Source organism: Camellia sinensis, chromosome 13 (genome assembly GCF_055761805.1).
Source record: "Camellia sinensis isolate YWXY chromosome 13, ASM5576180v1, whole genome shotgun sequence".
Taxonomy (NCBI): domain Eukaryota; kingdom Viridiplantae; phylum Streptophyta; class Magnoliopsida; order Ericales; family Theaceae; genus Camellia; species Camellia sinensis.
This window is the reverse complement of record NC_138973.1, coordinates 38,345,178-38,371,676: the sequence shown is the minus strand read 5'-3', so window position 1 is coordinate 38,371,676 and position 26,499 is coordinate 38,345,178. Positions and strand designations below refer to the sequence as shown.

The window sequence follows — 26,499 nt, the reverse complement described above, 5'->3', positions numbered from 1 at the left end:
ATGCAGAATTATTCTAGTGAGACACAGTATTTTTGATCTGTTTAGTTGACTTTTCAAACTTGTTTTCTGTGTTTTTTTTTTTTTAAATCATAAAATAATTTGACAAGAACAAACACAAAATAGGATATATTTTAAATTTTTAAAAAACTTTTTCCCTAAAGAAAGAGAAAACCGAATAAAAATAATGAACTTTTTATTTTCATTTTGTTTTCACAAAACTTTTCTCTTTTTAAAAAAAATTTAAAAAACAAAATTTGAAAATTGAACTAAACAAAGCTTGTTATTGTAAACAACATTAAAATAAATTCATGTATATGGTAAGGTTTGGAGCGTCCCACTAATATTACCCATCTCCACTCAACTCCTTGTTGCGTGTTAGTCTTGCCTTCGTCACTTTCCGCTCCACGTGCCAAATATCCACGTGGCTATTGTTGAATACCTTGGACAAAACAGTTATTAATGGCGGCCGATAAGTAATTTCCTCTGGGAACGATGATGTTTGGAAAGCCAATGTGGCTTTCATTTTGCAATATTTCACATCATCGTTGATGTTTGTTTGAAGCAATTTGTAGGACCCTGTCCATCAACATCCTTTCTTATCTGCGGCAGCATAGGCGTTTCCAAAATATGTTATGTCTACTGGGCATGTAACTGGAAACGTAAAGCGGGCCTGTAATTGATCATCCGCTTGTAGCCGTGTGTCTCGTATTTCGACTTCGACGCGGCCGGTTGAATTAAACGGACACTGTGGCCTGTAGCTTAGATTGCATTTGTCAATCATCATAGACTTAAACGTTAGTTTTTGCCACATTGTATCGCCTATCTTTGGATTGTAGATTGGTATATTGGATACCGGTACGTTTGATGTGGCATCTATGATTTGGGTTTCCAAATCGCCCTCTTCATTTTCTTGGAGATTATTTGTAAGATCAGCTTGTTGGATTTCTTTAGACATTATGATAGCGCAGCGATCTGTTAGAATTGTCAGGCACACAATTCTCGTATGGGGCATCAATGGCTAATGCATGTTCTTATATATCCTATTTCATGGAGTTGGGAGAATAATTAATTTAAAATGCGTTCTCTAAAACGACGTCGCATTGATGCCATAACTCACTCTCGATGACGTCACTTACTCTCTCGGATGACGCAAATCACTCTCTGAAAAACTTTGCTGCTGGAAGAGAGTTAGGGAGTGAGTTATATAGGTTCCCCGGAGCGTCCCACTAATATTATGTCACGACCCAAACCCGGCCCTATGGGTTTAGCACCGTAACCGGCCAGTAATCCGAGATTACCGAAGGCCTGCTGAACAGTAATACAGTAAAACAGAGTACAGGGCCTGGCAGAAGCCAAAACAGTAATTAAACAATGTCCAATGAGCTGCGACGGTCTGCATGCCAAAAAGATTTTTCATGCATTCATACATACACAAACAGTACAGTCTATACAAAATTTACAGTCACACAGTACAGGGACCTAATCCCTTGATAACAGTACAGTCAGCAACTGACAGTCTATACAGTAATCCAAACAGTATGGAGACAGACGGGGGAAACAAACAAAACACCCCAAAGCCATAGCATGGCAACTCGGAACCTCGCAGTGAGGCACAAAGGCTGGCTTGACAAAACTGGAGTTACCCTGACGCTCCTAGCTCCGATCTGGTGCCTGTACACCTACATATATATATATGAGCAGTGAGCTAAAGCCCAATGAATAACATAAAGCGTAAAGGGGTTTAGAATGAATGTCCTTACAGTAATGAAAACAATTCAATTCAGTCAGTATTTCAGTTGTTCAGTACAGTAAACAGTCATATGTGGTACATCCATTAGCATAACAGTAACAGTAGGTCTTAAAAGACCGAACAGTAATGATGGCCATCAGTCAGTAAACAGTAGTGGTTCCACGAGGGAACCGACAGAGATCTCTGTAACAGTAACAGTAACAGTAAACAGTAGGTACTAAGGATGCCACAATACAGTTCAGAAATAAAGGACATACATTCATTCAGTAATACCAGTTCAGTAAACAGTTCAGTTCAGTAATCAAAAGATATCAGTTGAACATATCTTTACACAATTGTTACTCACAGAGTTCTGGGCTACAGTATGCTAGAGCGTGTCTCCCCAGTTGCCAACCCTACACAGTTCACAGGTTGAACACACACTAAGCTACACAGTTGGGAAATATCATAACTTAATCCCTAATTTGCCTTGGTGTGTTCTACAACGATATCCTCATCTAAATGTCTTAAACTAGGCCTAAGAATGCCTAGGATGGGATGAGGATGCAAAAATACACTTAGAAAACATTTCTCAAAGTTTGTTGAAACTAGGAACCTCGCTCGAGCGAGACTTTCTTCGCTCGAGCGGAAGTCCAAAATCAAAGGCTTCGCTCGAGCGAGGAATCCTTCGCTCGAGCGGTCTGCAAAACAGTAAAAATACTAGATGCTGAGATTTTGCGCGCGATGGTCGCTCGATGGTCGCTCAAGCGGAGCCCTGGACAAAGGTGCTCGCTCGAGCGGGTAATCCTTCGCTCGAGCGAGGAAGCCAAATCTGGAATTTCCAGATTTGCCTCCCAAGCTCAAACCAAGCATTCTACCACTCCAAACTCGACCTCTTGGGCCCAAATTCTGGAAAACATAACTAAATTCCATGTATAACAAGTTTCAAAGCTCAATTTATGAATTCAAGCCCCAAAGGTGAGTCAATTAAAACCATATTCAAACCCATTTTCAAACCATTTCCAAGAACAATCCTCAAACATGACATGCATGATCTTAAATCATTTTCAAAGCTTTAATGCTATTTCAAAAGAGCTCAAGCCTTCAAAAATAAGATGAACTCATGGAGTATGATCAAAAGATAGACATGCATGTGAGGTAACATGGACTACAACCTCAAAACTTCAATATATGTACATGCATGCAACAATTAAGCTTCAATTCAACATCTAAACCATGTCTTGGCTCTACACTCCATCAATATGACATGAACCATGCAAGAGTCAACTTAAAACATGAACAAGAAGACAATGGAGCTACCTTTAGTTTTGTAGTTCAAGAAGGCAGCTCAAATTAACAATCAACCTCAACAATTTCTTCAATTTCCAAGCAATTCCTCAAGATGAAAACCAATTCTCTCTCTCTCTCTCTCTAGGTCGGCTAAGCACAATGAGAAATGGCTGATGAAATGTTCTTCAAGTGTGTACATAAGGCTCAAGTGTGTGTATTGGGTGGGCCACTAAGGGTGGCAATATGGTAATTAAGTCAAACTCTTTAATTAGCTTGTTTTAATCTAATTTAATCATACCTAATCAGTTTTCAGGTAAGTATACCATAAATTCACATTAATTATGTTGATCATAAAACATCAATCGGTTACTAATTCGGCCGCCGATATGGCCTTCAATTAGCAGTTTAAACACATAAGCATGAACAGATAATCATACAGTCAAACAGATAAAATGCAATTTAACTAACATATACTCAATCAATTCGGTTTCCAATTTCAGTCAGTCAGTTCAGTACTTTAATCAGTTCAATTATCAGTCATAATCAATTCGGTTTAACGGTAATCGATGGTTATCGGTAATCAATCAGTCATAAGTCGGTAAACAGTAGGAGGGTTGTTACATATTACCTGGGACGCTCCCCCCCCCCGCGCCACGTGTCGTCCCCCGATTGGTGCTCCCTTCCGCATTTTGAGGCGTGTTGTCGGCTAGTGTTCCAGGATTAATAATCGATGATGTGGAATCAATGACAGGGGGCATGAGCACTCCCAAGGAGATAACATTCAAGTATAGAAGAGCTCAACTTGAGTGAGCAAAACTCGGATCCCAGATCCCAGAAGACATGATCTCGGCCTAGATGAGTAGGTCCGAGAAAAGAAGCGCTCAACCTGAGTGAGCAGATCCAAGATTCCAGAAGATAAGATCTCGACACCTGAGTCCGAGAAGAGAAGAGCACAATGAGCAGATCTCAGATCCCAGAAGATAAAAAGGAAATACACAAGATCAGACTAAAGTTGATCAGAATTGAGACGTATGCTAGGGCCGAGGAGGACATGCCGGGAACAAAGACATCAGAACAAGAAAAGAGAAACGGCTCGCCGATGCGAGGCCGAAAATCAAACTCAGGTTGGAGCCAAATAGAGAAACCAAGGCCGACAACCTCAGCTTGAATTCAACGTCGGCAACAAGGTTGAAACTACACGTATGATGAGAACCCAAATGGATTTTAAGTTCACACTGGGGGCGTAGAGAAGAAGAATGCGTTTACCACTTGTTGAAATTTGTGGACAATTTACAAGTTGGTTAAACCGAAAAGTATTGCTTAACACTTGTTGAAATCTGTAGCAATTTACAAGTCGAAGTTAAGCCGAAATGGTTCCTTATCTTCACTTGTTGAAATTTGTAGCAATTTACAAGTTGAAGTTAAGCTGAGATGGTCCCTTATCTTCACTTGTTGAAATTTGTAGCAATTTACAAGTTGAAGTTAAGCCGAGATGGTTCCTTATCTTCACTTGTTGAAATTTGTAGCAATTTACAAGTTGAAGTTAAGCCGAGATAGTTCCTTATCTTCACTTGTTGAAATTTGCAGCAATTTACAAGTTGAAGTTAAGCCGAGATAATGTTTAACCAAAGTTAAACCGAGATGATGCTTAACCGAAGTTAAGCCCAGATGATGCTTAACCGAAGTTAAGCCAAGATTACTGTTTCTCTTCGCTTGTTTAAATTCGTAACAATTTACGAGTTGAAGCAAAACTAAGATTATTGCTTAAACACTTGTAGCAATCTACAGGTTGGTTAAACCAAAGAAGATGCTTAACACTTGTTGAAATTTGTAGCAATTTACAAGATAACGTTAAGCCGACATATGATCATCTGTTGAAATTTGCAGCAATTTACAGGTTGAGGAAAGAGTTAAGTATGTTGTTTAAACACTCGTTGAAATTCGTAACAATTTACAAATAGATTATTGTTTAACACTTGTTATGTTAATCCTTGTTGATCCCTGTTACAGTATATGTTAATCCTTGTTGAAATTTGTAGCAATTTACAAGTAGGCTACACCGAGATCACCGTTTAAACACTTGTTGAAACTTGAGAAAAAGTTTGCAAAGTTAACATTGAGTAGTATATCTTTCGCACTTGTTAGAATTTATGAAAAGTTTACAGGTTAGTATCTTGCCGAAGTAAAAGTTTTGTAGCTATTATACCTGAGGTATGTAACCCCGAGAAGATTGCACAAATGAGGCAAAATATGAAAGGCATGCAAAATATTCTAAGTATAAAATCATGCAAGAGCAGTTAGAAGAAGATCAAGACAGAATTCATGGTGATTGACACGCTATCACCATACAATATCATCTTGGGAAGGCCATGGCTGCATACAATGGAGGCAGTTCCCTCAACGTTGCATCAACTACTGCGGTTCCCAACAGAGCATGGGATTAAAGAAGTCAGAGGGGATCAACTGCAGGTGGAGAATTGCTCCATGGCAGCAATGAAATCCACCTATAGCATTCGAGAACCAGAGAAGGCAGAGATTGAAAACGAGGACATAGAGGTACTAAATGATGTCGGCGAGGAGCCAGCCGAAAGGAGTGAAGAGGCACTGAAAATCCTCGTCCAGGAGAGGGATGAAGAACGCTTCTTTCTTCTCGGCTTAGGCTTAGCCGAAGAAGAAGAAAGGGAATTAGAAGCTTTTTTGAGAGCAAACATTGAGATATTTACTTGGACACCTTACGAAATGCCTGGCATTGACCCCGATGTCACTTGCCACCAACTGAACGTCGACAGGTCGGCCAAACCTATAAATCCAACGAGCAAGAGGGCCGACGTTGATGCACGTCGAAGTAGTAGAGGAAGAAATAGACAGACTTCTGGAGCTCAAGGCCATCCAAGAAGTCAATTACCCGACATAATTATCAAATATAGTGGAGAAATGAATGATAATCAAGGAGCAAGGGATGTTAAACATCAGCCAACAACAGACATTTTCAGAAACAAAAAAAGGTGACATATGCAAAGAAAACAAAAGTACAAAGATAAAGACCCTAAGAACTAGGGACTAAGGCAAGGACGTTGGACTAATCTACTTCAAACGGTTGACGATGGTTCAACATTAGCAGTCAGCTAGAAGAGCTTCTCTACCATGATCTCGGCAACAATTTCAAGAAGGGACGCGGTTCTAAGACTATGCAAAACACAGAAACGAAGGCAAGAATCTGGAAAAAGACACAGAAAACAGAAACAAGAATGTAATTCGTAATCAAGAATAGTGATAAAGCTATCAGGAAATCAAAACAAAAAGATTGCACAGGTGTGTCAAGCCAAGAGCAGTAGCAGAAATCAACAGATGTATGAATAGTGTGTATTCAAGAAGATGATTCGGAAACAACGGGTAAAACAACAATGGTGATTAACAATGAAGCAGAGCTTCTTGGAAAGCAACAAAGAAATAAAACTAGGAGGAACAGTGGCTTACTAAAAAGAGGGAAGCCGGAATGAGAATTGTCGAAGTCTGACGACGGATGCGAAAATGACAGAATGACATAAGCTTCACTGGAGGAGAGGAACGAAAACAGTTGCAGAGTTTGAAAGCTTGGAACAATGACGGATTAAGCAAAAGTGCTAGAAAGAGAAAATGCCAGAGGATTGAATGAAAACAGAGAAAAATCAGAGTCAAGAAGATGACAAAGTTGAAGAATAAAGCCAAGTACACAGGCACTAAGTAAGTATGTGAAGAACAAAAAAAAGTAATGACCCAGACACGATGCTAGCAACAGAAAGCGGATATGCCAAGAACAGTACCAGGCATTCAAACAATTAAAAACTTGAAGACAGACGAAAATAGAAGGCAATAGATGGCAAATAAACAGATTCAAAATAGATCAGAAGAGTTATGAAAGATTAAGCTTAAATAGCAAGTAAAAGAGTTTATAAACCTACCAAGTGAAATGAACGCCGATATGAAAATCGCCGGAGTCAAATAGATGACTGGAAATCGGGAACTCACCAGAGAGTGTGAATGGAGCAGTTGCAAAGCTCTTGGAGTTTACGAATTAATAAAACCAGAACCTCGGCAAGGAGGTGCGATTTCAAGCAGCTTAAAAGGCATGAATCTTGATACTTGACACAAGTGGACAGTAAGGTCCAGGGAACTTTGAGGTCGGCGAGTTTGATCTCGGACAGAGGGGCACAGATGAACGAATAGTGTAGGTTCCATCACCTCAAAATGCCGAGGTAATAGAACCTAGGGGGCAGTTGTGGGGATATATTTTCTGAGTACCAACACGTGGCAAGGTGACGCCGATGTGTCAGCCGATGTGCCACGTGTCCTGGTCGTGACGCCGAGGTGATCTCGGCAAGACCGAGGTTATCTCCGAAGATATCGGAATTCGAGATAAGTGGATAAGGGACAAGAGTCTTAGAATGAAAAGGGAACTCAACCTGGATAAGGAACAAAAGTCCAGGAATGAGAGAAGACTTCAGTTTGTATTAAGATAAGACTCTTAGAGAGTTTATCCTAATCTTACTAGGAGTCCAAGATTAGCAGTAATCCTAAGTCCATTAGGGCCAGGCTCTTATTGGGACTAGGATTGTATTGGCTATAAAAGAGAGGCACCCCCATGGGTCTAAGGTATGCTTTTGATACTCAAGCTTGTGAGTTTAGTACTTGATTTATCTTTGAGAGATATACTGACTTGATCGTCGGAGTGCCCCCGGGTGGTCGAAACCACCGCGAGATTCTTATATTTCTGTTGCAGGTCAGTCAGGTGCCATCTATTCTGTCAGTGCTCTCCAGCTGGTTACTAAGCGGGCAGTGTGGTCGGAAAATCACCCACACATTTATAATTAATAGAATAGATTGTATCTAATTATATATATTATATTTAATTTTTATCATAATTATAATTGTAATTGAGTTTCATTATAATATTATTTACGAATAAAAAATAAAAAATAAAAAATCATTTTCCTATCAACAGTGGGCGAGAAAGTTGAGACAATGCGTGGGAATATACATCCATTATGTTCCTTGGGAGTTGGTGGGAATCATATTTTTTTAAATGATATGATACTTATCAATTAATATATAATTAACATATTAACAAATGATGTTATATAATTTTAAAAGTTTTAAATTTTTATAATTTGTAAAATAGATTGAATTTATAGTTTTAAAATTATAATGTCATAATATCTATTAATACGTTAATTAATATATTGATTGATACATCTAATATTATTTTTATTTTTTATTTGCAAAAATGAAATAAAAAATTATTGAAACCCTTATTTTTTGGAGACCTTCACAATTTCCTTTGAATTTTCACTATTAATGTACGTATGAGACTCACTCATATATATGTGAGACCCACAAAGTTGACTATATACAAAAGAATATTTAGCATACAATTATGTTGACTATATAAAAAAGAATACAATATTGGACATACAAAAATTAAATAAAATAAAATAAAATAAAATAGAATTATGTGACATACAAAAATTCTGGTGAAAGGAGCTAATTATGTTGACTATATACAAAAGAATACAATATTGGATTTAAAATAAAATAATAATTTAATATTTAGCATTTAAAATAGAATTTACCCTAATTTTTTTTTTTTTTGTCAATCATATGAATCCTATGTAAAACTTTGTATTCTCCTTTTTTTTTCAAATGTCACAAGTATAATCAAAGTTGACGCACCTTTTCTGTAATTTTCTTATTTATAAAAGTTATAATATAATATATTTAATAAAAAAATTAAATCAATTAATATAACTTTTTCTTTTTTAATCCAACCATCTATTAAATTAAAATTATTTATTTTTACTTTAAAAATCTCTATCTTTTCATGTGTCATAATTTAGTATTTATTTAACTTCTTTTTCCTTTTTCTTTTTTTATAGCATAACAAAAATACCCTTACCTCTAATTATAATAACAAATCCTCCTTGAGTGAATCTCAAGAACTAAACTACAACTATCGTAAAAAAATAAATAAATAAATAAAAATAAAAATTTCAAAGATTATACATTTCACTATTACACTTATTTTTAAGTAAAGACAAGTTAATAAAATTCTTAAAAAATACATCTGAGCATATATCTATACTATTATATAAAACAAATGTCAAAATTGATATCGTGAACCTTTTATTTTTCAATATGCCAAATGAAATTTTATATTTTTACGATACCCTTCATCATGAGAAATTATTCATCTTGGGGCAAGTCTAACTAGTGCTGCAAAGTTATAATTATTAGTTCAAACTATAGAATCTACTACATTTTTGTTGAAATTTTAATGCACAAAATATTAAGTATCAACATGTAAATAAAATAAAGCATTGAATAATTTCTGATCCATAATTTCTTACAAATCCATCCATAATCCCATAACCACTTTTGCTTGAAATTTTAATTCTTATTTATTGGAAAATTAGAAAAATAAATTTTCATTTATTTATTTATATAATACATAAATATTTATACAATTCACGGATTTACATAAATATGTATGTATTGGTGGTGGTGGGAAACACCACTGCACTTGCACTTCCGCGGATTTAGTGGGCTATTTTCCGAATATGTTTTGATAAATATTCGTCGAATAAATTATTTATATAAAAAATTAAATTAATTGAATATTTGTAATAAAAGTATATTTATTTTTTAAATAATAAACAATTAATATAATTTTGATAATTTTTTTCAAAATAATTAAAATCGGATCAGAATTATAAATTTCTAATTAACTTAATTTTTTTAATTTTTTTTATAAATAATATATTTAACCAATTGTACAAAATAAATAATTCGAACAGGATGACACTTTAACACAACGTGTCACTCACCCACCGCTAGGGGTGTAACTTGGGCAAGCTCAACTCAAGCAATCCGAACCTAGCCCGAACTTTTTAAGGCTTGGATAAGATATTTTTAAATTCCGTATGGATTTGGGCAAAAATTCAGAAATTCGAACTAAATTTGGACGGACTTGGACAAAGACATTAAACAATCCGAGCAACTCGAAGCATAAATTATACATATATAGATATATAAAAATTAGTAGTCATTATATGATATTAAAATAATTTAAATTATTAAATCATATTGAATATATATTATATATACAAATAATATAAAATCTTACTTCTTCTTTTTTTCACTCATAAATTATAAAGACTACTATAGCGGCATCTCTTTTACATTATATAAATTATTTATTTTTATGGTATTAATGATTTTCTATATATAAAAAAATGCAAATAGAGACAAATTTTAATAATTTAATAATATAGCTGTCAAAAAAAAAAACAACTTGGGTTTAACTCGGGTCAGATTTGGGCAGATAATCCCATATTATAATTCGGGCTTGGGCAGGTCTAAGCAAATCTTAACACAACTTAAACTGAGTATGAATAATCTCTCAATCCGACCGAACCCACCCGAATTGGACCCTTAGCCACCGCATTCATTTGACTTTTAGTCTTGTGTCATCATAATTTTTAGTCTCCATTTTTTCAGGCTTAAAACTATGCTGGGGTTTGATAATAATTTTATTTAGTATTTAAAATTAAATTTATTAAGTAAAATTAGTTAAGTTTATTTAATAATTATAATTAATATTATTTTAAATTTTAAAATGTATGTTAAAATATTTTTTTTTAAATATTATGAACCAAATTTATTTAGTATTTTTCTTTACCGAAACATCATTATCAACATGCACATTGTACACCAATATTGAACCATGATGACATGGCCACCCAATCCATGATCCTCTACAGTCTTTTTGTCGCTGGATGACGGTTGATATTGGACCACATCACCTCCTCTAAAAATTTGTACCCGGGATTAGCTTTAAAAAAATTTGTACCTGGGAGTAGCTTTAAAAAAGAAAAAGAAAAAATTCAATAGACCCACTAACAAACATGTCTCACCACTCACTCACACCCTCTTAAGGATGACAATTTAAAATCGGTCCGATGAGAATCTGATCTTTCGATCTCGAATTTTGCAAATTTTTTCTGAAAAATACTCCTAACGTGACGGAGATGGTATTTAAAAATCAATCCCCGAACAGATTCGAGCCAGGGACGGAGATAAGTGTCCCAGCCCCGTACCCGGCCCGGCTCCATCCCCGATCCCCAGCCCGATTAATCCCCGATGTTAAATTACGATTTTACCCTTATACACATATATATATATATATATAAACCAGATCTCATATCTCATTTCTCTCTACCCCGTCTCCGTCTCTCATCTCTCTCAACTTCACTGACTTCTCTCTCTTTCTCAGATCCACCACCACCGCCGTCCAGCTCGCACCACCACTATCACCATCACTACCACCACATCACGTCTCTCATCCACTCCCTCTCTTTTCGACGTTGCCGACCACCACCGCCATCTAGCTCGTACTACCACCACCACCACCACCACCACCACGTCTCTCATCCACTCCATCTCTTCTCGACGTCGCCGACCACCACCGCCGTCCAGCTTGCACTACCCACTCCCTCTCTTCTCGACGTCGCCGTCCAGCTCACAGATCAGATCTTTTTTCTTTTCTTTTTTTCAGATCTGTTTCACAATTTTTTTTTTTTTGTTTTTAGATCTGTTTCAGATCTGTCTCGGATGATGATGTTGTTGTTGTTGTTGTTGTTGTTGTTGATGAGTTGTATTTTTTGAAACTTTTTTTTTTTTTTTTTTTTTAGTCGGGGAATGCTCGAGGTCAGGGAAACTCGATCCCCGTTGAGGGCGGGGGTGAGGGCAATAATAGGTTCCCTGTCGGGGATCGAGGCCGGGGAAAATTCGACCATCGGGGACGGGGAGTGTGATCCCCGGCCCCACCCTACCCCGTTGCCATTCCTACTCTCTCTCTCTTTCTCTCTCTCTCTCAACTCACTCTCTCTCATTTCTAATAAAAAATTAAAAAATATTTTAATTTTTAATTTTATTTTCATAAGATATATATATATATATATAATTTTTAATATAAAATTTTAACTTTATAAAATTAATATCATTGAAAATGTATATTAAATATATTTAATAAAAATTTAAAATAAATAAAAAGTAATTACTATATTTAGTTATGCTTTCGAATTATTGTTTGTTAAATATAAAAATTATTTTGATGAAAATAAACAAATAAAAATCATATATTTTTGAAATTCTCAAGAACAATCTTCATTGCCAAAAAAATCATATGAAAATAATGGCTTTTTAATTTAATTTTATTAACCAATCGAGTTTATAATTTTTTTTAAAGGAAATAAAAAACACAAAAATTCAAATCTATGTGCATAGGAACAAATCAAATATGTTTTTATTTTCTTTAAAATACAAATTCAATTTATGCATTGGTGTAAACCAAATACAATATTTTTTTTTTTTTTGGTCAAACTAAAATAGTCAAAAAATCAAATAATCAATATTTGTAAAAAGTAAAAAAAAAAAAAAACAACTAAAACTATTTCCTAAACGAACCCTATTGTAATCCTGTTTGGAAATAGGTTATTTTAATTAACTATTTGATTTTTTTTTTTTTTTTTTTTGTTATTTTAGTTTGGCTAAGTTATATTTGAGATCATAGTTTATTTTTTTAGTTGATTTAAGAAAATAAAAAAAATATTTTGTTTGGTTTACACCAATGCACATATTGAATTTGTGTATTTTTATTTCCTTTAAAAAAAATTATAAACTCGTTTGGTTAATAAAATTAAATTAAAAGTCATTATTTTCATTTGATTTTTTTTTCGCAATGAAGACTGTTTTTGAGAATTTCAAAAATATATGATTTTTGTGTGTTTATTTTCATCAAAATAATGTTTATATTTAAAAAATAATAATTTGAAAACATAACTAAATATAGTAATTACTTTTTATTTATTTTAATTTTTTATTAAATATATTTAATATTAGTCTCAGGTATATATTCAATGATATTAATTTTATAAAATTAAAATTTTATGTTAAAAATTATATATATATATATATATATCTTATAAAAATAAAATGAAAAAGATTAAAATAGTTTTTAAGTTTTTATTAAAAATGTGAGAGAGAGAGAGAGAGAGAGAGAGAGAGAGAGAGAGAGAGAGAGAGAGAGAGAGAGAGAGAGTGGTGGGATGTGTTGATTTTTTTTATTTATTTATTTTTAAGTTAATCTCAGCCGTAAATTTTCAGTGGGCCGATGTGGTCCATTCTGTGCCGTCACCAGGAAAGAAAGCTGGAGAGGATGAACTCCAATCCATTAGGCCTCCCAAAATTTTTTGCTCTTTGATATTTGTCAAAATGTTTAATTGAAAATTAAAAAAATAAAACTTTTTATATAAAGACTTGACAAAATTGAAAACCTCACATGTCCCTCAAGGTCATGTTTGTTTGGGCAAACTGGATTAATATTCCCATGACTAATAATCTTAGAATTACGAATCCGTTGGATTATATATCCTATCTTAACTAAAAGTCAAGTTTAAAATAATTAGTCCGTATTTCAATTGTTTAACTAAATATCGGATTAATAGTTTTATTGGACTATTAGTCCAATCTCAAGCTCATGTCCACCCAAACAAACATGGCCTAATAGTAAAGACTGTAAACCTCATTTTAAGTACTTAAATCAGGACAATAAACCAGCCAAACAATAGATTGTTTAAGTCAAGCTGAAAATATTTACAAATTTTTAAATGTATTGAAATTTTTAAATAAAAAACAAGTGAGCTTTAATTGAGTCATGTTCAAGTGGCTTAATCTTTTATAACGTATTCACATTTACCGAATTAAGCTTTAAAATGTATTTAAATTTAATTTATTTGTATAATGAACTGATCTCAAATGTATGATCGACAAGCGTAGCTTGGTTCATTTCACCATCCTAACTAGACTATATATACAAGGAAAATCAATATTAAATTAAATAAGAAAATTACAATGTAAATAATTAATATTTAAAAAAAAAAAAAGAAGCCTCCATTCAAAATATAAAGCTGCCCAGGCCACCATATTCACAATCCTAATGCCATAGAAATATTGCCAAAATATAAAAATATAATTCACCAGAACAAAATATTCATACAAAATACAGCATAATCAAGTTTATTAATTAATTCTCAGTGTAGCATATTCATCAACCATATTTAATACATTTTTTCCAAAGATAAAATGACTAATACTACACTTTTTCACAGAACATAAGATTTCATCAGACTCTCTACATACCATCTGGGGGTCTTTGACCTTAAAAGATTGGTCGAACCAGGCACGATGGATAATACATTAGATAAACAGATTACCTGAGACTAAAAAAGTCAGGGTTTAACAAATTTTGATAGACATTTACTGTGTAAAATAAGGATAAACCTATTACTAATTTGGTTACCGTGAACCCCTAGAAATTGTTCTCTGCAGCAAGGCCAGCTGGAACTTCATTGACCGCTCTGCGCAATTTATGTTTGCCCAGTCTGTTGTGTGCCATTGCCAACATGTTGGTCATTCCTACCAGACCTAGCATCGTCTTCTCCAGGGCCCTCCCCGAGTCTCTCCTGCAGCAAAAATCAAATTTTATGAATCATACCAGATAGAATATTACAGAGCATGAGCACTAGGATTAGCATTTCAAAAGTAATTTCTTTTTTTCCCCAATAAAAGTAAAAGAAGCAATAAATATATGGTTGGTTTAAGGGAAACAGAAAGCAATTCAAACCCGTGATAACAAAAATGATTCCATGGAACTGACAATGTCAATTCGGTTTTGATGGTATTATTGAACACTATATGCAATCCTCAAAGGTGTGAAAAGGGATCATGCACAAACTAAAATATTAAGATCACCTTCAGAGATGCATTCTGGGCGAGAAGCTGATCATACTCAGTCCTGATGCGATTTAGTTCTGATCTAAGAGAGGCATTTTCTTCTTTCAAAGCTTCAGCACGTTGGGCCAGTTCGTCACATTCCGCCTGACTCGAGCATACATAGTCATAATAGAATCACGGAGTCACATGATAAAAGTAGCAAACAAAACAAACAAATTGAAAAGAATTAAGTAATTTTACCTGCTTTCGCAACCTGGATCGACGAGCAGATTCCCTGTTGGACTGCTTCCTTCTCTGTCTTTTAAGCTCTCTTTCATCCTAACTCAAGAACAAGATGTGTAAAACCAAGATGACTTTAGTAAGAATAGGTAAAAATCGCAATGAGTAATAAAAAGTTCCAGCTATTGAGATAACAATCATGCTCCTTGGAATGATGTATCAAAATCAGTAATCAAAATGAACCAAAGTGGACAGATTGAGGACAAGCAATCTTCTTGAAATGATGTATGGGCTGTTTAGCCACAAAACCTTGCTTCCATATTTTCCCCTTCCTCTACCCAAGTGTGATTTAGTTTGACAATTTAAGGGCAAATTATTAAGAAAAACTTCCCTCATTACTACAAAATTTCACTTCAAAAAATGTTTCACAGATCTGAACTTGAAGTTATGATACAAACAAAATGTTCAAATATAAGGTCATTGTGTGAAGAGATTCTAGGTTATCTAATTTGAAAGAGATTCGAACCACTAATCTCTCAAACAAGGCAAGCAACTCAAGGGAGGCTTGTAGATTGACTAGCTCATATTTGAAGCATTAATACTCACCCAAAAATATTTATATATATTGGAAGCATTAAAACAAGATTCATCACATGACAACAATCCAAAGATACGTACTCTTGTTTTTCATGGCTTGAATTAGTAAAAGTAACTCCATCATAAAATTAAGAAATGTAAGGTATGGGAATACAGTAGTGGAGAAATAGTAACGGCCAAAGAATGTTGTACGTACCAAAACCCATCTAATGGTCAACTCCTACTTACATAACCAAAGAGCAAATTACAACAATGCCCATGAGAAAAGAAAATATATCGCATTGTGATAATTTTGGTAATTGAGACTTGTTAACATAGCTAATCTTAATTGGTGTAACACTCACATCAGCTGTGTAGCCCAAGGCTTTTATTTATATAACTTCTCAGATGCCTTTCTACAAATTTCATAGAAGATAGCAAGTAATATTCAGCAAAGCAAGATACCAAACAATTTAAGGCAAAGTATCAATAGAGTTATCAGCACCCTCTTTTAACAATAACTGTACATGATCCAATGATGGATCCAGGATTCAAACTTTGAAAGGAGGGGGGGGGGGGGGGGGGGGGGGGGGTTGTGATACACATGTAATTTAATATACATAGTTTTTACAACTTTTGGGGGTGCGACCCCCCATCTAGATCCATCCTTGTGTACATCCATCACAAAAACAAACACCGGCCTCCCTCCACTTTTGTGGATGAAAACAGTCGAGAGCAAACTCTGACCTCTAAGCAAGTACCTAGATCACATCTTATACTACTATGCATGCAACCATATAGTGGTTAAACGAAAAGTGGAAGATATCTTCTTCAAAAGCAAGCCATCTTGTGATCCAGAGTGGATGGGTGGAAAAGAAAGGAGATGTTGGGGGGAGACCCAAATCCCTACTCTCTTTAACCTTTCCAACAAACAATATGATTACCAAAGGTCAGGCACAAAGCAAATGTTTAAATTCTTAAGAATATTTAATTTAGATGCTAAGACATTAAGAGTAAAGCAAGTGAAATGGATTAAATAATTGAAATTACAGACAGAAAAGAAAGGAAATGAGAGAGAGAGAGAGAGAGAGAGAGAGAGAGAGAGAGAGAGACCTGTAGCCAAAGCTGTGACTGAACACTGTCCCGTGATCCAGCAGTGACCATTCCTCCTGCAACTGGAGTAGGAGGTGCCTTCCCATGCAGTGCAGGAAGAGTGGAAGAAGTTGCAGCACCCCAGTAGTCCATACCAATATTTAAGTTTGTGGTGGGACCAGGTACACATGGAGCACCTGCTGCTGCCATTGGCATGATGGGCATTGTTTGGTTCACCATCATTGGAGGTGTATTTGGTCCTCCATTCTGAGAACCATGCATAGTTCCACCATTCTGAGATGCTTCAGCTGTGACAACGGCATTGCAAAAAAATTTCATTAAAATCATCGAAAAAAAACTGCAAAATTTAGTCACTGAAATTGAAAGAAACATTCTTACAGCCGAACCTTCGAAAGAATCTTGCCTGGATCCTGACTTCATTTGTGAGTCCTGCCCAAAATTAATAGAAAATACCAGATGTGAAAGTGAAATTTTTTGACATAGAAGACATGATCCTCATGCTTATATGGTACGTATGAATCACATGCCTTTAAGGAAGAATTTGTTAAAATTGATATATTATTGATTGATTGATGTTGTTACAAGATTGATATTATATATTACAATTCAGAGTAGCTCATTATATAGGAGAGGGTTTGGGTAGTAGGTGAGGAGTAGGTGAGGGTAAATTGGTGGTGGTAGGTGTAGGTGAGGAGTAGGTGAGGGTAAATTGGTGGTGGTAGGTGTAGGTAAATTCTAACAGCCCCCCGCAAACTCAAGGAGGATAGAAACTAACCAACTTGAGTTTGAAGAGAGGAACAAAACAAGAAAATACATAAAAAATAAAAGAGGATAAGAGACACTGTATGGTCGTGTCAGACCATTGGTGAAGACACTGGATGGTGGTGTCATAACGTTGTAGAGGACACTGTATGGGGGTGTCATAACCATGTAGAGGACACTGTAAGGTGGTGTCAGACCGATGTAGAAAACAGTTTATGGGGTCATGTCGGACCGTTGTAGAAGACAGTTTATGGGGTCATGTCGGACCGTTGTAGAAACTAACCGGAATCAATGTCGGGACAGTTTACAGAGTCTTGTCGGACCCATAAAGGAGCTAACCGGAATCAAGGTCGGGACAGTTTACAGAGTCTTGTCGGACCCATAAAGGAGCTAACTGGAATCAATGTCGGGACAGTTTACAGAGTCTTGTCGGACCCTTAAAAAAGCTAACCGGTATCAAATGTCGGGACAGTTTATAGAGTCTTGTCGGACCCTTAAAAAATCGCATCCTCAAAAGGTGCGCTCAATTTTTCAAAAAGGCGTGCCATCAAAAGGCGTGCCCAATTCATCAAAAGGCGTGCCATCAAAAGGCGTGTCCACTTTATCAAAAAATGTGCCATGAAAAGGCGTGCCAGATTGTCGGGCGGCAAGAGGCGCGCGATACGCGTGGCTGCCTCGGCTATTTAACCAAGACGAAGGCTGAGGCTGAGGCATACCAGTCTGAAACCTCTGAAACCAACCCTTCGCTTAAAAAACTCTGCCTCTGCGGAGAGAGAAACTGTGGAACACTTTGTTGCCATTCTGTCACCAACCCTGCCGAACATTACCAGTCTGAAATTGCTATTTCGCTGAAACACTTAGCAACCCAAAAAACATGGCCTCTTCTTCCCGTCCAGCTACGCAGAACCTGCTCACGCTCTTTCCAGAACTGAACGAGCCCACAAGAGAAATAACTGGTGCGGTGGCACTGGAACCTCAACCAAACACCGCTGGGTATACTCCGTTGAACTTTCCGATGCGGTCTGTGGAGCAAAGAATGGCAGTGCTGTCGGATGTGGAGGCCAATCAGTATACTTTGAAGGTATGTGTGGAAAGCATGACGGCGGTCACAAACTTGTCGAACCGGCTGCAGAGTAGGACAAATGAGGTGCAGCAGTTAACCTCCCAGCTGGCTCTGCTCCAACGCATGTATAAGGATGCGCGAGCAGAGATAAGTGTGCTGAAAGCAGAAAATAAGGAGCTGAAGCGGAAGGCCACCGTGATGTGGCGATTTGGAGGTCCGCCATATGCTGCAGTGGAGGAGCAGGGGGGAGGCAACTTGCTTGGTAGTCTAGGAAGCATGGAGGCAACACCGTCAAGGCCCGCTCAGGACGGAGGCAAAAAGAAGAGACCGGCGGCAGAGTAGAGAAGAAAAATCCCACTTGTGAATGTGGTTGGTTGTTTGTATTTTGTTTGTGTTTTTGTGTTTGTTTTTTTTTTGTTTTTTTTTTTTTTTTTTTGGTGGAAAATTGTGAGCGGGGGTGATCCCGGAGATGAATAAAATATGGGTTGTTGTGCAAATTTGATTTTTATTTTTATTTTTATTTTTATGTTTTTTTTTTATTATTTTTTTTTTTTTTTTTGAGCAAAAAGTCGGTGGGCAAGATGAAATGAAAAAGAAAGGAAAAGAGGGGGACAAAAGTTGACGGATGGTGGATCATGGAGTGGTGGATCACAGTGTGTGAAAAAAAAATAAATAAAATAAAATAAAATAAAAGAAGGTTGGATGGACAGAGAGAGATGAATAAAATATGAGAGAATAATGATAAATATAATTAAAGTGGGTCTGCTGTAGAGAAAGGGACCAGAGAGAGAGAGAAAGAGAGTGAGTGGGTGCCCCATGTGCTGGGTTTGGTGTGTACCGCGTGTGTGCTTGTGGATGCATGTGCATAGCAGTGTGTTTATTATTATTATTATTATTATTTTTTTTTGTTTTTATTTTATTTTATTTTGTTTTGGTTCAAAACTGCCGAGAGAGAGAGAGATCTGTTAGAGAGAGAGAGAGAGAGAGAGGGCTTGATGGAGCTACTGTTGCAGTGACCGATTCAGTTGTGATGTCGAGGAGGCTGGATCGACGGCGACGCCGATGGAGGTTGCTTCGCCGGAGGAAGTAGTTCTGAGACGGACGAGCGACTGGGGGTGAACGGCCTCGTCGGCGGAGGCTGGATCGACGTCACCGCAGGCAACGTCGGCGACGTTGGAGTCGTCCTGACACTGAGGTTGTTCAACGTCGGCGACGTTGGAGTCGTCCTGACACTGAGGTTGTTCGTATTGCGACAGAATGGTCATACTGACGCTCTTACTCATCGGATCAACCTGGACTCGGACGCCGAACAGCATGAGCCGGAGTTGCAGTCGGAGATGTGGCCGAAGGTGAGAGAGGCTTGTGAGCAAGCACTGGGTAGCAAAAGAAGGCACCAAGATGGTGATAAGGAATCGAACGGAGGAGAGAGTGGTTGCCATCCGTGAGGAGTGAAGGTATGTGTAAAAAAAAAATTCTAGCGGACTAGGTTGAGGTCCGGCGGGCAGCTAAGGTGAGGTTGCCGCCCGCCGGGAAAGCGAAAATATCAGGTTCTAAACCTGCTCTGATACCATGTTAAAATTGATATATTATTGATTGATTGATGTTGTTACAAGATTGATATTATATATTACAATTCAGAGTAGCTCATTATATAGGAGAGGGTTTGGGTAGTAGGTGAGGAGTAGGTGAGGGTAAATTGGTGGTGGTAGGTGTAGGTGAGGAGTAGGTGAGGGTAAATTGGTGGTGGTAGGTGTAGGTAAATTCTAACAGAATTTATGAAGGGTCAACCTCCAAAGTAATAGATAACCTATTTATATGTAGTAGGATTAGCATGTCTAATCTATTTCATCCAGTGTGGCTCTCTATCTGGCACAAATACTTCTTAAAGGCAGCCTTGTCACTCTGTGAATCTTTGCAATACAAGATTCTTCCAATACTCATGGGAAAACAATCAAAGCACGCACCCCAACATGTCTAAAATCTATTAGTAATTCTGATATCATAGCATGACAAAAATAGGTCAATTATGTAGCAGACATACGCGTACTGATTCATTCCAAACAATGTGATGAGACACACACACACACACACACACACATACATATATATATATATATATATATATATATATTTGCATACCTACATAAATATAACCTGCATAGTTGTGAATTACATTTGTTAAGTTTGGTCTTCTAATAAAAGCAAATTACTTATTAAAACATCTCATGCAATCTCAAACAAACAAATTTTCATAAATTAATTAGAATCATATAATTACTGCACATAATAGAAGTATATACAGTAAAATATCTCGATATATTGTCTGCCCTCATTGTGTCTGTGCCCATGTCCTTGTGTCAATGCATTTCTGTCATGCGTCCAATTCCATATGTAATACAGTACATCTAATATTGGTAGTGATACTTATTTTGGCCGCAGCAAGTAAACAAGTGTTGTTGTGGCTGAATGTCAGAATACATGAAGGCACTCTTTTTTTGTAGAGAAAAAAATATGGAGTTATTTATTATTTGAACCTGTGACTCTGTCTACCACAGCAACCTCAGCTGTAAGAAACCATTGACATTACCCTATACTTCTATATATGCAAGCATTTTGTATGTAAATCACTTAAATTATCACAACAATTGTTGCATTAGATCTTCAGTGAGACCCTCTAGTTACAAACAATTCCTAACACATGCCTTCAAGATCAAAATTTATGCCAAATCTGTTACTTCTAATTGTGCCTCTCTAACTCTCTTAGCAGACACTAGTTTGTCATAAAATGTCAACCTAGAGTGGTGATCTTGTGGTGTAAAAATTATACTATGAGATAAGACCCGTTAAAACTAACAAAATGTAACTTCATGGAGCACAACACCAAACTTTAAGACATTCTACACAATATAATCAAATTTTTATTGGATCTAGCATACCCAAGCACTCAAGTCATCCATTTATAAAAACCATGTCACATAATACATACATTTTGAGAATTTGCATCACTTCCTTCGCTTGAACCTTCACTCGCACTTTCAACACTGCATGCTTACACAAAATCAGATATGTCAGTATCAATTGATTAATAGTGAGGAGAAGTCAATCAAGTCACTAGCTTAGGCAATAAGCCAAGAAGCAACAAAGCAGGCCCCAGGTCAACCATGAACCATTAAATAGATTCATCAAATATAATACACTAATCACATAAACATTAATGCTACTTTCATCAACATGTCCTTGTGATCAAGGAGGAAATGATAAGCTGCGTTTCTTTTCTTTTTTTTCTTTTTTTTTCCTGTTTGGGACCCAGTGATTAATCTGACGATTTGTTTGCCCATCACTTATCAGAGATGGGACACATCCTCTGGCAGAACAAAGCTTTAGTTAGTAGCTCATTTATGCTTGATTGTTAAAGAAATAGGTCTTCTGATGGATTAGAGGCATCGATTTATAGAGTGAAGAGTCTTCTATCAGGCTATATTATATTACTTGGTTGCAGGGAGGATGACCCCAGGTATAGATGTTTATAGGGATTTCTGTTGATATCATGGAAGGTTTTTTTATTGTGTAAAAGGGTAGAGCATTGTGTACGTGCAGTGTACATTGATGTGCCCCTTCTTTTTGGCACTTATTTACAAACTTTCCTACCTGTTATCATGTAGCTTTTCTAGACCCAACTTCTTCATCCAGTCTCCAAAAGCCAACAGTTCTCGTTTAATAAACAGGCAGTGCACACTAGGCATGGAGTAGCAACTGAAACTTATTTATGGCCATGGAATTCATCACCCAATCACATACGTCTTACCTTTTGGAATAGGCTCCATTAGCAGAGGCTCCTGAGGTTTTACCAGGTTCATTGTTTTTACCCGTGATCATATTTAAACTGCCCAAACTTCCCTTAGATCTCTTGATGGGCAGTTTTTCCTTCCCCTCAGACAACTTGCCATCTGCTTCCATGCTGCTAGGCATATTCCCCTACATGCAAATTTAAAATGTCATTTTAAACTAGTCCAAATGACCAACGACATGTTTATTTAACAACAAACCATGTAACACCAGAGTTCAAGTAACTCACAGAAGCCTCAGCCATGCCATTAGGAGAAGGCATAGCAAAAGGACTGAAAGGATAAGATCCCTGATCAAATTTGAAAATATGGCAGAGTTAGTAGCATCAAGACAATAAGGGTATGATTTGCGGAGCACAAATACAATACAATCAGCAGGAATTACCGGAGGCATAGATGGATGAGCATATATGCCACCATGGGGATACATTGCAACATATGGGTGCGGTGGCGTACCATAGGGCGGCATGATGTGCTGCATATAAACATAAAAATTAAACTACGGGGCAAAAGTTCAATATGCAAAAATAAAATAGAGTTATTAACTAAATTTCTGCACTTCAGACCAGACACTTGAAGCAATGGACAAATCCAAATCACCCAATCCTGCCCCTTTCTTGACAAAGGTGAATAAAAAAGCAGTGTGAAGTGTGAATGTGCAGATACAGAAGAAGGAAAAAAAAAGAGCAAAAGGAAAAGGATGTACAGAAATGCTCAATGCTAAGTCAAAAAGATCTCTGGTTCAGGAAATTGCAAATAATGCATACTCTAAAGGTTCTGTGCTAAAAGAGAAAAACAGATTGTAGCATGCTTAAACAGACCATTCTCACTTAAGCTACTGATGATCATAGAAAATCTGAGGGAAAAAAATCATTTGCAATATATATGCATATGAAGTTTTCTTATATCGATTCTATAGGTCATACAAGCATTTTAGTAGGACTAGGAGCTTAGCTCCTATATACTCCACTGTAAATAGGTTGCATCCCGTCCAGCACCTACAGTATTAGCAGGAGTCTCGTGCATGGGTCACCCTACTTAATATTTATGAAAGCGGAATAAATATTAAATATAAAATAAACGCATTTCAGCCCTCATGTCTTTAGTCTTGAGGAGCTGCATTGGACTTTATGTCCATGACTAAAATGCAAAAGTTTAAAGCCATAAGAAGCCGCAGTGTTACATATTATCATAATTCTAAGAAACTATGGATCTCCAGTGCACAGCAATTTTTATCTCCGATGATATATATACACAGTTACACATATATTCATATATGTATATATTTGATTATGTCTATGGGCTCATCACAAGATCCAATCATTCATATTCAAACTTGATATCATGTTATTTGGTATTTCTTAAACAAAAACATCATTTCTTCCAAATTCCTATAAGGATAATAAATTAAATTAAGGGGTGGTTACGAGCCGATCCCGTGGAATAGACTTATTTATCAAAAAGTCGTACTCCAACTTTAATTGATAAATTTATCTCTGTAAAAATATTTTTAAAAAAATACAATTCAACTATTTACACTTCCCACATCATATTTCAATACAAACTAACACAAATAAACTAAAAATAAATTAAATTCACAAACAAAAGCCAAAATGTTCCAATCATTTATCACTTTGACAAATTTATTAGTATCATTACTAGTAACAAATTATCATTTCACAAACACAAAACACATCTAAAAGTCCCAAAATTTTCTCATTATCAAAACGAGGGGCAAATACATTAAAAAATAAATAAATAAAAAATCACTTAGGACTTGTGAGTAAATAGTAATTATCCCTTAAATTAATCATATCTTAATAGTACATAACATTATCTCCAGAATTTGATGAATTCTCCAGAGTGTAGCTTTAAAGAATTAACTGAAATGACGATTTGCTTAAATCTTCAATGGTCCTCTTCCTCTCTTAGTTGGAGAAATCTTTTTGGCTCTTTAGTAAGCAGGTGATGCCACGTCTTTAAAGAGCTTCGAGCATTGCTAAGAATCAATATGAAAACTAACGAGAGGTCTGTCTGTGATTCTTCATGCTCTCTTAAAATGGAATAATTTTCTAATGCAGCAACTGACACTTAGGAAGCTTTGATTACCATTGTCTAACTTGCTTTCTGCACTATTGTTCATCATAATTTTGTGCAATTCCACTCAATGACTTGTAAAGAGACTGATCTTTGATTGTAATAATAAGTAACCTTTTCCATATTAAATGCACATCTTGTACAAAGTTTAACAACATGTTACTAATATAAGTGAATAAATTAAAAGACAAACTTCAGGAAATCGTAAAAGAGTCAAGAATATTCAACTTCAACCAAAATATGGAACATAAACTGCACGTGATAAGAATTTAATGCGTGAGGGTCAAAAGCATGAATTTGTGAGAATATTGGAAACTTAACCAGTAGAATAGCATCATATGTGGAACAGTTTGACCTGTGAACTCAATCAATTAGTTAAAGAGATCAGCAAATTCTCCCGTCTTCACAACGTTACTACTCTTAGCAATCAAAAATAGAATCTCTACGGTTATATCTCAAAAAATAAATAAATAAATAAATTTAAACATGTTAGGGAGAAAAGAATTGAGTTAAACCCCATACAAAAAACAAATATACCTGAACTCCCCACATGTAGGGGTGAGCTTGAGGGCTCGATGCCAAGAACCCATGTGGATGCATAGGAGAATATGCCTGATACAAACACAATACATACCAAATAACTACTGACATCAAATTTCTTAAGTGAACAATAAAGGACTGAAATGAATGGGTCTAGCGGTTGAACCTGAAAACCAGACCACTCAGGATTAGCAGCGCCAGTGGGTGTAGATGAAGACTCTTCCTGAACAACCCAATGTGCAACAAAACATTAAACAATTTATATATATATATATATATATATATACATGTGCCTTTAAATCAAACAGCATGCCTGCATAGTAGGCGTTTTCGACTCCTTTGCCTCCTTCGCCTCCTTTGTAGGTTTATCCATCTCACTACTACCCATGATTCAATTCCACCAACACCTCAATAATTCCTCAAACCATCCTGCAATACTTAAAATTGTATTACAACAGTGCATTTTAACGAATTACAGAGTCTACGCACACAATATATATACGTATATATGTGCATCAATGTTTTGGCAGTGATTGTGTCGATCTAGAAAGAGCAAATTTCCATATAGAGCAGAAATTATGTCATCATCGTTTTTCATCAGATTTTCGCCCAAGCCACACACAGACACACATACACACAAAAAAAAAAAAAAAAAAAAAAAAAAAAAAAAAACACGATGAGTATAAAGATTTGAACTTTATAAATCAATTACCGCCAAAAATGACAAGAAGTCGAGGCAGCGAAATCGAAATCAGAACAAGCAAGTCAATTTAGCACTTTTGCACGTACAAACACAGGTCCGAGACAACGACGAACAGGTACAGAGTCCGCGATCAATCTTGCATCAAATTCTAGGGCAAAATTGATGAATCCATGGACGAGAACATGAAATGCGAAGATTTAGAGAGAAAGTTAGGGTTTTGATTGAGCTTCTGAGAGATCGTTCGTATGGTGTGTCACTGTCTACGATTTGCAGAGAGCATGAGAGAACAACCAAAAAAAAATCAAAATTGCTCTCGTAGTACGATCTGTGTCTTATCTCTCTCGTGCTTTTGAACTGGTTGATGATTGATTACGTGTTTGGATCATCAACTGTTTTTAACGGTATAGATACGCTTAGACGTATGGGTTCATCATGTATATTAACAGCATGTTAGCATGTTAGATTTCGGGTTAGTCGGGCTAATTGTCCGAGTCGGACGAGTAATTAGTCTTTCTTTTTTTAAAGAAAAATATTTTGTAACTCGAAATTTTTCTTTCCGAATCCTTTAAATGTCTAAGACGGCGTTGTTTTGGGTATTTTTTTATTGTTTTTCTTTTTTTTCTTCCATTTTTCAATCTGAAATGCAGAGAGGAAGAGGGAGAGAAAGAGGGAAGAAGAGGGGAAGAGAGAAAGAGAAGAGAGGTTTGTCGATCGCCGATCGTCGCCCAACCCA

General features: G+C 36.1%; 1 protein-coding gene across 5 annotated transcripts; it reads right to left on the bottom strand.

The window, feature by feature from the left end:
• Positions 1-14,104: 14,104 nt before the first annotated feature.
• On the bottom strand, positions 14,105-26,246 carry LOC114294234 (bZIP transcription factor 16). Of its 5 annotated transcripts, none has more exons than XM_082901997.1 (13): positions 25,776-26,246; positions 25,377-25,492; positions 25,230-25,286; positions 25,061-25,135; positions 22,812-22,901; positions 22,657-22,716; positions 22,387-22,556; positions 21,568-21,622; positions 17,143-17,185; positions 16,757-17,043; positions 15,089-15,166; positions 14,867-14,992; positions 14,105-14,577 (listed from the first exon to the last, which is right to left on the bottom strand). In XM_082901997.1, exons 2-13 carry the CDS (start codon positions 25,449-25,451, stop codon positions 14,482-14,484), a joined length of 1,212 nt encoding a protein of 403 aa, XP_082758123.1. In that variant the 5' UTR covers positions 25,452-25,492; positions 25,776-26,246; the 3' UTR covers positions 14,105-14,481. The 5 variants fall into 5 exon arrangements, with proteins under 5 accessions (XP_082758123.1, XP_082758124.1, XP_082758126.1 ...); XM_082901998.1 differs by having other exon boundaries at positions 21,568-21,613; XM_082902000.1 differs by having other exon boundaries at positions 24,879-25,135; positions 25,776-26,200.
• Positions 26,247-26,499: the final 253 nt, after the last annotated feature.